General features: G+C 33.5%; 1 protein-coding gene across 1 annotated transcript; it reads right to left on the minus strand.

Moving 5' to 3' along the window:
* Positions 1-2,466: 2,466 nt before the first annotated feature.
* Positions 2,467-14,813, minus strand: LOC124366542. Its single transcript, XM_046823132.1, has 7 exons — positions 14,639-14,813; positions 9,648-9,772; positions 6,947-7,010; positions 6,456-6,558; positions 5,520-5,608; positions 4,631-4,714; positions 2,467-2,710 (listed from the first exon to the last, which is right to left on the minus strand). Exons 2-7 carry the CDS (start codon positions 9,753-9,755, stop codon positions 2,559-2,561), a joined length of 600 nt encoding a protein of 199 aa, XP_046679088.1. The 5' UTR covers positions 9,756-9,772; positions 14,639-14,813; the 3' UTR covers positions 2,467-2,558.
* Positions 14,814-15,406: the final 593 nt, after the last annotated feature.

A 15,406-nucleotide genomic window follows, 5' to 3' on the forward strand; every position in this document is an offset into this window, starting at 1 on the left:
ATGTAAAATCTCTCACACTGGGACAATGTGGCTCCTTCGAGTACAGAGCCTCTTATCACATTTTACGTGGTTTCCTCCTACACTGTAAAATCTCTCACACTGGGACAATGTGGCCCCTTCGAGCACAGAGCCTCTAATTAAATTTGATGTAGTTTTCTCCTACACTGTAAAATCTCTCACACTGGGACAATGTGGCTCCTTCGAGTACAGAGCCTCTTATCACATTTTACGTGGTTTGCTCCTACAATGTAAAATCTCTCACACTGGGACAATGTGACTTCTTCGAGTACAGAGCCTCTAATTAAATTTGATGTAGTTTCCTCCTACACTGTAAAATCTCTCACACTGGGACAATGTGGCTCCTTCGAGTACAGAGCCTCTTATCACATTTTACGTGGTTTCCTCCTACACTGTAAAATCTCTCACACTGGGACAATTTGGCTCCTTCGAGTACAGAGCCTCTAATCACATTTTACGTGGTTTGCTCCTACACTGTAAAATCTCTCACACTGGGACAATGTGGCTCCTTCGAGTACAGAGCCTCTTATCACATTTTACGTGGTTTGCTCCTACAATGTAAAATCTCTCACACTGGGACAATGTGACTTCTTCGACTACAGAGCCTCTAATTAAATTTGATGTAGTTTCCTCCTACACTGTAAAATCTCTCACACTGGGACAATGTGGCTCCTTCGAGTACAGAGCCTCTTATCACATTTTACGTGGTTTGCTCCTACACTGTAAAATCTCTCACACTGGGACAATTTGGCTCCTTCGAGTACAGAGCCTCTTATCACATTTTACGTGGTTTGCTCCTACACTGTAAAATCTCTCACACTGGGACAATTTGGCTCCTTCGAGTACAGAGCCTCTATTCACATTTTACGTGGTTTGCTCCTACACTGTAAATTCTAGAACCTAAATAGAGTACCTAGTTTATCTACTAACATTAATAACCACTAACCATACTAATTGCATTATCTTACTGATCACCCTTACTTAATTTCCTTATCTATAAGATACGTGTCATGGCCATCGGCCGAGCCAGGCCTTCTAACACTAACCTCTTACTACTTCATTATCCTAATCTTTACCTCCTATCATCCACAGCCAATTGGCTGCGTCCACAATCCTATTGACTAATCGAATTACGTCTTACTAACACTAACTAACTATAGATGAGTCGCTTTGAAAGCGACCTGCGCGAAGATTTCTTGCGCATAGCATTAGGGAGCAGCAGAAGCTCGACTACGCCTACCGCCACCTCCTCTTTCACTGCTCCATCTATTTCCTTTAGAATACACAAGTGGGAACCGAGTGCTTTGCTTCTCTGCATTAGTGTTTTGGAACATAACGCTGTTTTTTTTATTCTCTTTGTTATGAAATAACAAATATTATTATTTATGTTAAGAATAGTCCATTGCATCCATTTAATATGTTAGATAATTAATAAGTATTTGAACAAATGTTTATTGTTAACAGTTGTTGTTATTATTACTAGGTTTGTAAAACAGCTGTTGCGTAACACATATCCTACGAGTGTTAATGTGGCGACTGAGGAGTAGTTGTTATAGAATGTGGAGGGGGAAGTGAGTCCGCGTTTCTTCTCCCTCGCCACATCTCTCTCTCACACACACTCTCTCTCTCTGTCTTTCTCTCTCTCTCTCTCTCTCTCTCTCTCCCCCCCACGCACTGTTCATCCACTTACCAGGTCGCTTTCAAAGCGACTCATCTATAACACTACTACTTATATTTCTTCTTGTTCTTGTGTTGTGAAAACTAATGGTAACTCCACAGACAGTTTACACACTATAAACGTATACAAATTGAACATATTAGTAAAATTAATGAAAAATATAATTGTGCTGTCATAAATCAATGTTTAACACAGAACAGTTGATTACACTTACCATACTAATTCGATTAATATTTCATAGCTTTAGAGGCCAAGATGGGACTTTTCGCTACTTTATAGATCAGTGGAGTCCGCAGGGATTTTTGAAATAAGAGTAAGCCTCTATTAATACCTAGGGCCGTAGAAATAGCCATATAAAGTTTCAGCGCAATCTGTTGAATAGTTAACGTATAAAAAAAACAAACAAAGACACTTTCGAATTTATAAATTTTAGTTTGAATTTACTATGAACTATGACAATCATGTGTTCATTCCTGCAACGATACTGTAAATTATTCATACATTTGTCCAGTCATATAAATAAAGTCATATATATACAGTGTTGTCTCAAAGAAATGTAAGATAAAAATTGAATTTGTATTTAGACAAAGTGCTTATTTATGTAAGGTATTAATTGTGGGTAGAGGGGCTTGATTTCCAAAGTAAACTTATCATTGCTTCTTTGTACTGTATGATATACTATTTGCAAGATAGGACAAATTTAAAATCATGCACCCAATTTGAACTTCAAAAATATATGAGTGGTAACAAAAAATATATGAAATACTGACTGTTATTATTATTAAGCTGTTTATTTCCCTTAAAACAATATTATATGTGACGATTAAAAGAATTCTAGGTATTATTGGATGAAATATAAAGTTCAAACATCAGCACATTCTGATGTATCGAATGCTACAAGTTTGTCCTTGCAGATGTTGTTTGCTTCGAGGACAGCGTCAACCCTCTCTTGACTCTCACTGGACAACCCGTCTTTAGATTTGGCAACAACGATAACTATCGGCTCTCCTTCAGCTGAAAAGCGATATCACGAGCAATGAATACAATGGTAATGGTACAGTTTAGATAATCTTATGGTTTAGCAGCAATAACAGCAAACACAAATGAAAATCATCTCGTTAAGGAGTATGCGGACATACAAAACGCAAAAAGGCAGCACTTTTGGTGGAAATAAAAAATGCTGAGTAGGCTACTTAAGATTCATCTTTATGTAAACATAGCATTATCAAATCAATTAGCTGCATATATAAAACAAATATAATTGGTCCTAAACACGACCTTTGAAAAATTCTTTCAACTCTTGAATGGTTAATGATCCATCAAATTTTTATTTTTATCACCTGAGTCCACTAATTTAAATAAGAACAAAACAAATTATATTTAACACTTACATATATCATATATATATATATATATATATATATATATATATATATATATATATATATATATATATATTTCACCAAAGTTGCAGAATTTAAAATTAAAAACAATTTCACAGCTTACTGAGACGTGAGGGAAATGATGTGATAATATACTGCCACAGTCTTATCTCTGTCTCTAGTTATATACTGTGAAAAGTATTCAGTGAAGCTGGAGAAGTTATTGTGAAACTTCCAACACGTAACGATATTATATAATATTTACAACTCTGTAGAATAAAATATAGTTTCGTTGTTTAGATTAATTTGTTCTGCATTTGTATTTTTTATCTATAATAATCAATGGGCTTTCTATACTGGCTAGATTTACGTAGACGATAACGTATATTAAGGTGACAGCTCATTTGATTGGTCAGCGCATTTGACTAACTGTTCCAAATTGTAACGATATCCCGTGGTATAGTGACGCAGGAATGTCGCTTCGCCTCTCACAGGTAATCGGAATTTGATAATGTCAATCAGGAAGTAGTAGATCTAGATTTCTTTGTTCGTTTTGGGCAAGCACATATCAGTTTCTCTCGTCTCTCTCTAAATATTATGTGGTTTAACTCACACAAGTTGTATACTAGTGCCCCTTCATCTACTTTAGATTTTGTGGAGTTCGTCTTTCGAGACCCTGCACAGATGTTTGTTGGATATTCCTACCCCTTGATGTGGTGGAGTGTGAAATGTGCTCAACTGTGAATGTGCCTATAGACAGTGTGGCGACTCTGTGGCAGACCTTTGGCAGGATGTGACATCTCAGTCGTACAGTCCTGTGCGTGTGTGGCAGGTGAAGACGACTTTGGCGAGAGGCATAATTCCTCTTTTCAACCTTTTTTCTCTTTGAACATCTCCCCCCTTATATCAATATTTGTTGTTTTTAAAAGGTACAGATAAAATATAATGGATGAAGACAAAAAAATCTAGGTATAGGATTATAGTGATAACAGATATTTGGATATGTTGTTTATGATATGGGTGTTTTAGACTTTGTTTCAAAGTTTTATGAAAGCATCCTGTAGTATGGAGGTATGTAACTACACACATGAGAAATCCCTTAAAGTATGAACTAATGCCATATAATATCCCATAAATAAGATCCAGAAAATCGAGGAAACACTTTGTTTTAAAATATTGAGATCAGGCAAAAATAAGGACAAAAAAAATTGGAAGAGAACGTGTATGCGATAGATTGCCACTGACTCTTGTCTACGACTAATTTCTTACGGTGGAAGTTTCATTCCACATTAATAGTTAATTTTTGTTTAAATGAAGAGATTATAGTAAAATAATTTTATTAAACAAGTATTGAGCAACAAGTTACTTCTTTACTAGTGACTGTTGAACATAACCCTTGTGAATTAACTTCAACACATTTAACCTTAACTTCTTGTCATTGCTTAAATTTACTAAGTAGTTTCACTCATACTGTAGCTATTTTACAGAACCCATTCACTTTGGTAAAATTAAAGTTTTACAGTTATAGTAAGTTACTGTTCTACAAACTCACCTGTCGTCACACCACATAAGTAAAATATTATGAATGTTTTATGATCGTCTGTATCTAAGGCAGACACTACAGTAGTTGATCCAGCTGCAACAAATATATAAATAGATTGTGGGATAGTGTATTAAACCCATGCTCTGGGATTACTTGCAGACATTATAATAATAAATCACAAATCACAGAGTACTTTATAAGAAAGCTTATATAATTAACACAAAGAATTGTATCAGAACAACAAATAGAATTGAGCTGAGTTCATGCAAATTAACCTTTATATTCTCGTTGTTTTACGATTGTCATGTAGTGTCACCCGTCATTAAAAACAAATCGAAATGAGCATTCTGTAAGTAAATTGCAAGGTTGAGTTTAATTTTGGGGCCGGTAGGATCAAAACGAGTGGACCACAAGAGCAAACACAAATTTCTTCACAATAACCGCCAATGCTTTGTAATTGCATGAATTTAAACTAAAGTGGTAAAAGCATAATAAAACAACTGGTAATCGAATGTAGACTGAGATCGACAAAAAGATGGAAATTTTCGGCCCATGAGAGTTTTCAGTACAGTTAACTGAAGGCCCAAAACGTCTCAATGGTAGCAGTAGAGTGTTACTAGAGCTTAGCCAAAGCAGGATAAATGCCATTTAAAAATAAAATTTCTAAAAAAATCTTAGGGACCTATAAATTAGACAGAAATTGGTATATACGTTTTATAGGAAATCGTTCTTAATTAATAAAACACTAATAAACTCTCTTTTGGCAAAGCGTTGAACCTCCTTAGTAAAAACCGCTTTCCTATGCTAAAGAATATGAATTTTTCAGAGATATACTCTTAAGAAAATACTTTTATATTGGAAGTAATAAGATTGTTATTTGTAACCAAAATTTACTTACAGGACTTATCCTTGAAGTTGAATATTGCCCATGGTTGATCTTCGTCCACGAGTGATAATTCCGCTTGTTTCCGTTCATAGACATATGTCCTATTGTAATTCATAAAAGGTAAACAACGAAAAGAATGGTAAAAATATTGATCACATGTTTTGGATTATTCAATAAACTAAAGGAAAGATCTAAAATAGTGACAAACACTAGTTAAAGCTTTTTGTTCTTTAAGAAAAGTTCTGTTGTGTTAAGGATCAACATACATTGTTATATGATCGACTACTGTAAGTAGGTTATATACTAGGTCTTTTAATATTCTTAAGTTATATTTGAAACCAACTATTCCTAAGTAATGGTATATCTCTATTAAATGCCTGTGGATAAAAAATTTATAAACCATTTTAGAGATTTTCTAGTAAGGTTTCTAAGAGCTTAGCCTCCTTAGAAACCTCATTTCATACACAAAACGTTTGTAGTGCACAATGTAACAAATATATGAAGATTGAACTAAAAATATTTTTAAATATTGGTAAACACACACACACACACACACACACACACACACACACACACACACACACACACACACACACACACACACACACACACACACACACACACACACACACACCGTACAACACCTTTTTTTTGTTTCGAAAAGGATACATTTCAACGACAGGAGATCTAATCATATTTTTCCAAGACAGAAATAGATTGTAGATTTTTCCTCACTTCGGCAATGTAAATATGTAATAAAAAAATGGTGGCTAAAACTTCTCAATACTCTGTTGATTTTCATTATCATTGTGGGTACCTTGGGAAGACTATAATTAGAAAATCTCTCTCTCTCTCTCTCTCTCCCTCTGTCTATCACTATCTCTCTCTATCTCTCTCTCTCTCTCTCTTTAGATCTTAATTCGTCTCCCTTATGATTATATGACTTACTTTGTATTGTATCCGAACACAGTGACGTTATAATCAGGAATGTAGGATTGATGTAGGTTACAGTTGATCTGGAACCCTGTGCACTCGCAAGGAGGTTGGTTGTCTGTGGATAGAAAGATTAAACCTTTTGTTGTATGAAAATAACTAGTTTTACATATTTCATTAAAATAATTTCATTACTTTACTAAAGCAATAAATGTTCATCTTAATGCATTTCGAATTAAATAATATAGTAATAGCATTGCATAAAGATAAGCATTTTTATCATATTGTTAAATAACCTGTTTTAATTTTTATTTCAAATATTATAACATTTTAATTCATTTTCTAAGTATATGGGACAATTTTTAAATTAACTGAAGATGCAGCTTCATAAAAACGCAATGAAATGCTGTTTAACAAAATAATAAACCGTAGTAAATGATCCGAGTTTATAAAAAATGCGTTATAATTTAAATACACACGGAAAGTTAAAACTTGTACTTGCTTACTCCTTATTCCACACTGTCCAGAGCTTGTATTGGTTGCAAGAACTGTCCACCAAGTTCCTACGCCCTGAAATCAACGGTTTTATACATAATGAATATACAGGTACACTAAATCCTCCACTCACTCCTTTATCTGAATATATAGTGGTATCTACTCGTAAAATGCATATATATAAGTATGTATGAAACCAAAAAACTGGTGGTGCTTTGCAGGAAAACATTGCACTATTTAAAGGTAAGACAGGAGTCGAAATTAAAAAGGATGTATTAGTTATGGTTTTATTATGTAGAGTATTTACTTAAAGAAAAATGAAACTTGCTACGATTTAAAAATTCCTTATGAACCCATTTATCATGTCTTTGGTTAAGTCAGACGTGTTTTGTGACACAGGTCATTAGTGTTGATTTTTTAATGAAACAAAATAGGTTTCTAACTTAAACTTGACTATTAATATTTTGCCGGTTAACCTGATTAACATGTTAAAACGGCAACTAATTGAATAATAATGGTTTGGTTTATGTGCCCTCCAAACAAAAACTGCAACTAGGCATTCAATAATATCATTAGGACACGGGTTCAGAAAATCGACTATAAATAGGTGTTGATGTGTTGGATGCAGAATTGTGTTTCAGTGAGTGCTTGAGGAAAGTGAAAGTTTTTTTTAATATTTGTTTTGTGAAGCTGGAAAAAATGGCATGCTTCATAAAATTAGTCTCGATTAGGCGGTGGAAGGCGGAGATAGCATTCAAAGAAATTGAATAAGGGACAGAAAAACCAATAGAAAATTTCGTAAAATTTGACTGGACGATAAGGTAAATGAAGATTCCACCTATAGAGCTGGACTTTTCTAAAATCAAATCGAAATAAAATTAACATACGCGTTTGTGATGTCCTCTTTCGCTTTCCAAAAAACTGTGTTTTTACGTAGGTACACTTTTTTACAAATATTCCATATCAGAGACAGTTTTGCTTTATGCGTATTATATACAAATAAATAATATTAGGCACAATAATTATTATTGAGTTTCATTCATAATTATTATTCAGTAAAACATTCTTTTAAAGTTTTTAAAAACTTTAAAAGAATGATGATAATTACAAATTTATGGTCAGTTTTAAAATTTTCACATACATTGTTGACTTAAAAAGGTTGTTGCTTCATATTATTGTGTTTATTTAATATATAATGAGGCAATAAACCAAGTCAATACTTTTGATATCAAATACAATTTGATAACTTTGTTAAAGCTTATCATGAATTAAATAGGAACTGCTGTTTTATCTTAAAGTTGTCATTATTATTTTGTTAGTAATATGAATGGTTAGTATTTTATAATTAATACATTAATAATGAATTTCATAATTTATAAAATAATATTTGAACCCTAATACAGAAATTTGAGAGTATAATTCATTCTATTTTTGTAACTGAGAATACATGAAAGTAACGAGCTGGCATGCTATATTTATGTAAGATACAGCATTTTCACATGAAAGACCATAAATTGCCCCTGCATAGATTGTATCATAAAATGGTGGATATCATACAATTAATATACTATATTTCTAAAATATAAATGAAATATATGTTTCTTAAACACATGTCGATAGGTTATCACGTTATTTTGAATTTCAGAGAGTAACATACGAGACCAATCGTCCATAAAATTTAAAATTTGCAAAAAAGCTCCTTGATTGAGCTAGAGCCGTGGAGGTTCTTCTGATTTGAGATATTATACAGAAACTAATTTGTTTTGGTCAATGGCATTCAGAATAAAAAAAGGTTTTATATAATAATAATTTTTGCTGAGTAAGATGTTTTATAGAAAACTTACACAATGTAAAATATACTAAAGTTGGAAATTTGCTATTAAAAATGGTGTTCCTATTTCCTCCCCCTCTAAAAAAACCTGAATTAATCCCGATCAAACTGGGAGTGATGTAGGCTTTAGAAATGGGTACTGGATTTTATACTGACCTCATTGGTATATTGACTGGGGGCAAAACAGAAAATGTACTATTATTTACGATTAGTTAAATATACTCTTAATTGAATAACCAAATATACTATACGATCACTCAATTTGGAATTTAAAAAAGTAAAGAATAATGTCATATTTTACCAGGCGAAGTTAGGGCTAAGAAGCCCTCTCTAACACATAACCTGGGGACCAACGGCTTAAAGGTGACACGTTGCTTGATCTGGTTATCTTGCAATAACCGCCGTACCCGCTACATTAGCACTAACGAGAATCACGCTATGAACAATCAATCATATATATGAGGACTAAGCATCTCCATTCACCTGATACTTTATCATAATATTGGTGGCCTTCCTAATATGTAAAATGTAAGTGGCTATGATCACTTTGTAATTTTTCCAGGATGCTTTGCAAATGATTTTGTTCCTCGTGTTATAAAACACAATAAACGTTAGATTATAATGTACAAGATGAATAATTTTATTTTCCGAGGTCAATCCTTATACCTATTTTAGAATATAGTAGTTCTAGTCTTATTTATGTGTTTCGAGTAGTAAGTGATGACATTTTTATTACCTTGTGTTATAAAACAAAATTATGCACGCAAATATGTCTCATTGATGAGTAATAGCTTACTGTTTAAAGTTTGTAACATCTTGAAATAACTACGCTAAAATCTGTTTTAGTGTACGCTTCAAGTAGTATAATTGGCTGTTCTTACGGTTGAAGGGACACGCTGTAGAGGAATGGTCCCAGGACAGAGGTTACATACGTCATCGGTCAACACGTAGGGAACCAAGAGTAAACAGAACAATGCAGAAGACACCATTGTATAATCTCTCTCTCCTGGGGACAAAGACAATAGTTTGTTGCAATAATTTGTCTCAAGACGTTATGTGTAGGAATGTCAAAACTTATACACCAAAACAACATTTGCTATTACACTTCTTGTTCTTCAATTCACGTTTGTTATTATTTTTGCTTTGTTTGAAGTATTTTATTGACGGTTGAAGGTTTGAGAAGATTGGATTTGGACATTCGCCATCTTTGCATGTTACAAAATGTATAACGCAACATTCCAATGATCGAAATCTTCATCAGGAGAAAAATGTTTGATGGATTAAAATAGAAAGGAAATAAAAAGAACGGAATGAAAATGTATCAAAAATATCCAAAAACTGCTTTGAGTCCTGTTAAAGGTAAATGGACAAGGCGTTGGTACTGCATAGGATGCAAATCACGAGCACGAAAACATTACACTTCGCACCAGCGCGGGCAATAGTGGGATACTGGTAGGAGGATGGATTTAAATCCTAGAAACGTTGTGTCATTCATTTTGTAACATATAACATGACTTCCCAAAATCTAATTTTCCCTCATTGTTTATACTTCAGACATTTTTCCACCTTTCTCACTTTTGTGTGGTTGTTTACCCGTGCACATTATGTATGTCTATAAATTTTGTTTTTTGACCCCAACGTGAGAATGAGGCCAGTGAAGTTTCTGTTCAAGTGGTATGGATACGGATAAAAATTATCCAAAAGTTATATAGGACAGATATGAACAGGACTGTCAGAAAAATTCACGATAATGTTCCCAGCGATATGAAACCCCCCCTGTAAAGTGATGGCGGAACATTGGGGCTCTGTTGTTTTAGCAGGATTTCTGATGTCTCAAAGGCGTAGTTTGTTCTTCCTCTGTGACCAGTTGACTGTTAGGAATATTCCATTTCTAATTTCCCTTCAGCATCTAGAATTGATAGACATATCCCTAGGAATACAGTTCTAATATACAGGGTGATTCGGTTAGTGTTACCGGCACTTTCTAAGCTGATTGTACTATAAAAAATAAAGAAAAAAAGTTCATATAAACATGGGTCCGGAATATGCTTCCTTACTGGGTTATGGCCAATTGAAGATTTCACCAAAAATTGTTGTGCAGGAGGTCAAATGATGATTTGCCGCGTGTTTATGAAAGAGATATTTATAGGCGAATGCAACTTTTTCTAACGGATTTTTAGATGAGAAATTGAATAAAGTTCATCTCATAGCTGTATCTCATTTAATGTTTTTGTTATACTACAAAAAACAGAAATAAAATAATTTTTGAAAACACTTTTTTAAGGTTTTTAACGGACAATTATTTTGTTAAAATAGGCATTGAAGACCCACATTTTTACAAAGAAACTTGCAGAAAATTTAATTCTGAATAAAATTATGTGCCACACGGCTATTAACAGCGAAGTATTAGTTTCTGGAATTTTAATTTTACAACAAACATTCTACCAAGCAAGAAATTCCAAAGCAAAGGAAAACCGCATTTTAATGACATAGAGTAGCCTAACACATAAGATTTATTAGGATGCAATTTAAATTAAGTTTTAAATAAATTATTGTTTTTCATCTAAAGCTTATAATACTATGTACCACTTTCATAACAGGTGTTCAAAAATCAGTCCTTGTACTTCAATACACTTAGCAGCTCGCTTTCTGATTGATCGAGTTATCCTCCGCAACGCTGCACGATTGTTTTTGATTTGTGCGGCGGCATCTTGAATTCGATTTATTAACTCTTTACGTGTATTTACTTTTTCCTGGTACACCAGGTTCTTCATCCAACCCATATACAGAAAATCTAATGGAGTTAGATCTGGTGATCTTGGTGGCCAAGTGTGTGGTCCACACGCGACCAATCCCATCGCCCGGGAAACTGCTCGTTTAAGTGCATTGTTACATTATGGGAAAAGTGGGCAGGGGCACCATCATGTTGATAAATAATATTGCACCTTGCTGCTAATGGAACATCTTCTAGTTTGTTCTGTAAGGAAATTCTAGGTACATGCGGGGAATTTAGATGTCCTCGGAGAATGAATGGTCCTATTAATCGATCATGAATGAGTCCACACCATACATTTACACTAAATCTGTGTTGAAAGTTGCGCACGATTGTACTATGTGGATTTCCCTCTGCCCAAGTGTGTTCATTGTGAAGGTTGTTGACGCCATCTCGGGTAAATTGAGCTTCATCAGTGAAATAAAATGGTTCTATGATGTTGACGGTTTCTAATTAACCAGTTGCAAATTTCCAATCGAAGAGGAGGATCTGTTGGTTGAATACTTTGAACTTGTTGTTTATGGTAAGGGAACATGCTATTTTTGCGCAAAGTTCTCCATACTTCAGACTGAGACACTGCGAATCGCCTAGAAAGACGCCGTGTACTGACACCAGGACTGCGTTCAGTAGCCATGATTATAGCCTCTTCCATATCTACATTATTCTGGGCAGGGCGATCCCGATAATTATTAATACTAGGAAGTTTACCTGTTACTCTTAGGGTACGAAATGATCCACTGATCGTTTTTTGGGTTTGGAACTCTGCGATTAGGAAATCGTCTTCGGTATTCTGCAGTAGCAGCGGTTGCATTTCCGTCACAAACGCCTAAGACAAATACCATGTCGGCATATTCTTCCGTTGTAAATAACAAAGGCATTGCAATTGTGATAGTAAGTTACATTAAAATACACTTCACTAACAAACGAGTAGTAAATTAATTGTATTAAATTGCACTCATTAAACTAGTACAGAATTGGTAACAAATAATTTGGATTCCTCAATAAATTGCAGTGTATTGTTGAACAGCTGATTTGTGATACCCAACTTATAAAAACATAATTTACCTTCTGTAAAGCTAACGTGAAAAAAGATATGTAGGTACATGATGTAACCATTTGGATAGTCCTAAAAAGTAATAGTATTATTGTTTTTTAGTTGAGCATTAATCTATTAAAATCGTATTTAAAATTGTATGCTAATCAATTATTTGTGTACCTTATATCATTACATTACGGTGTTTATTTACTAAATACGTATTTCTTGCTTGGTAGAATGTTTTGTTGTAAAATTAAATTCCAGAAACTAATACTTCGCTGTTAATAGCCGTGTGGCACATAATTTTTATTCAGAATTAAATTTTCTGCAAGTTTTCTTTGTAAAAATGTGGGTCTTCAATGCCTATTTAACAAAGTAATTGTCCGTTAAACCTTTAAAAAAGTGTTTTCAAAATTATTTTATTTCTGTTTTTTGTTAGTATAACAAAAAAAACTAAATAAGATACAGCTATGAGATGAACTTTATTCAATTTTCTCATCTAAAAATCCGTTAGAAAAAGTTGCATTCGCCTATAAATATCTCTTCATAAACACGCAGCAAATCATCATTTGACCTCCTGCACACAATTTTTTGGTGAAATCTTCAATTGGCCATAACCCAGAAAGGAAGCATTTCCGGACCCATGTTTATATGAACTTTTTTCTTTATTTTTTATAGTACAATCAGCTCAGAAAGTGCCGGTAACACTAACCGAATCACCCTGTATATTATAGGCCTTTTGTACAACCTTGATCTCAGCTCTTTGGTTATCAATATGTAAACCATTATCATCACTTCAGTGATATCGTAAAGTATCTCCATATGGTTCTGGTTTAACGCCTTCGGGTATGTAACGTAATCGATTTGTGTCAGCGCTATTTTAGCGATGGCTATGATGCAAATATCACAGTGTATCACACGTGTTTATTGGATAGACCGGAATAAAAGTAAGATCTTCAGACAACTCTTTGTTTTAATCCGAAGGGATACAGTGATTTGAATTATGTCCGACTCGGAAAAATTAAGAAGATTAATGCAGCTCCTATGGCCATCTTAAAGGAAGAGAAGGTAAGTAAGGAGATTTATTTGTTTCCTAACTGGATATCAATGGTTTCTTTTAAACTATTGAGTATTCTTCGCTATTTATGCTTCTTCACCTTTATTAAAATGTTATGCTCAGTAAATTGAAGTTAGTAAAGTTAAGATCGTTTGTTCGCTTTGTTCTTTCTTCGGTTGAACAAATGCCGTGGTTGACAAAAGGTTTACGCTTTCCACAGTACACTGCAGCGCACCATAGAAGAATAGGTGTTCAGCATCTGGCATTCTTTATTCCTGATATTTGCAAGTTGCAAAACTTGTTTAAATCATAATTACGGAAATTGTCGCAGTATTCTTCCCTATGGATCGAGTCACTCTGAATGTCCTTCTTACTTACCTGAAGTACATGGGTAAATTAGAGTTACCTTAAGTTTGTCTGAACCTTAGCATTTAAGAATTTCGACGGACAATTTTAAATTAAAAAAAAAAAAAAAAAAAAAAAAAAAAAAAAACTGCTTTGATATTACCTAATTCTGAAATTTGAATCGGCTTGAATGCTTTAACAGGAGTCTTCAGCGTCAAATTCTGACCATCTTATAATTTAGGACATATTCTAAGGTAGATGTAGACTGACCTAATCGCTGAAACAAAAAAAAAAAAAAAAAAAAAAAAAAAAAAAAAAACGGCGTGTAAGCTAATGGTTACTCTTTAAAATAAGAAGTAAGAAATAAGAATAGGCCCATATTCATACCAAGGACCCAGGGAAATACAAAATTTCAGTACAATCGGTTGAATAGTTTACGCGTGAAAGCAAAACAAACAAAAGTACTTTCGCATTTATAATATTATTAGTATATTACATTACCCACGAATGTATTTAGTATGCAGATTATGTATAAAGTTCTTAGATATTACTACTGACTCTATTGAATTTAAAGTATCCTAAACCCGAGTGATAATATTATACAAGATGAATAAAAATAATCATATTAAAAACTGATAAATTAAAATTCTGTTGCACTTACCAAACCTATATTAGTAAATAAACGTCAATAAAAAAATCAACGAGATCGAAATCTAAATATAACTCGATAACTGAATTATAATAATGACTCAATTACGTAAAAAATTCAAAAACTTCCCCCAAGCACCTTCGAATTCAGTTTGAACGTGTTGTCATGGAGTAGAACAATTTATAATTTACCATAGACAGTTATGCACCCACGGCACGATGCTATTAAATATAATGAACTACACCAATAAAACACTAGACTCAATTAGATACCGCGCATTACACTAGTGATATTACTGCATCAAAACAATGGAGCCCGTCATCATGAAATATAGGTAGTTCCGGTTTAATTTTTGATAAATACCGACAAATTTAACTGGTTACATAGTCGTGTTATCGCTAGCATACATATTTTGATGTAAAAGACGTTTTTAGAATATCGTACTTAAAGTTTGCATTTCATTGAATTTGCTTTCTAACGTCCGTTTGTCTCAGACATTGGTGCATCACTAACCCTTTTAAATTTTTAGTAAAGCACTTCTAAGTCGGAATACACTATAAATTACATGTATTGGAAAAAGAATTGTAAATTATCTCAGATACTGACACATAGTCTCTTTTAATATACTAGGAATTAAATAATGACTTGTTATAAAAAGAAAACAATATAGAGGAAATAGGTCATGCCAAATAAAACATTGATTAATATGAAGTACTCTCATCTTGATTCAAAGTAAGAGCAGGTAACATTAATTAATTGTTTGAATCTGGAGGATGATTA

Source organism: Homalodisca vitripennis, chromosome 7 (assembly GCF_021130785.1).
Source record: "Homalodisca vitripennis isolate AUS2020 chromosome 7, UT_GWSS_2.1, whole genome shotgun sequence".
In the NCBI taxonomy this organism is placed as follows: Eukaryota; Metazoa; Arthropoda; class Insecta; order Hemiptera; family Cicadellidae; genus Homalodisca; species Homalodisca vitripennis.

Coding starts and splice junctions, on each gene's coding strand:
- LOC124366542 (XM_046823132.1), bottom strand. CDS start 9,755: ATGGTGTCTTCTGCATTGTTCTGTTTACTCTTGGTTCCCTACGTGTTG. Junction 7,011..9,647: donor TACAGCGTGTCCCTTCAACC/GTAAGAACAGCC, acceptor CGTTGATTTCAG/GGCGTAGGAACTTGGTGGAC. Junction 5,609..6,455: donor GTGTTCGGATACAATACAAA/GTAAGTCATATA, acceptor GAATTACAATAG/GACATATGTCTATGAACGGA.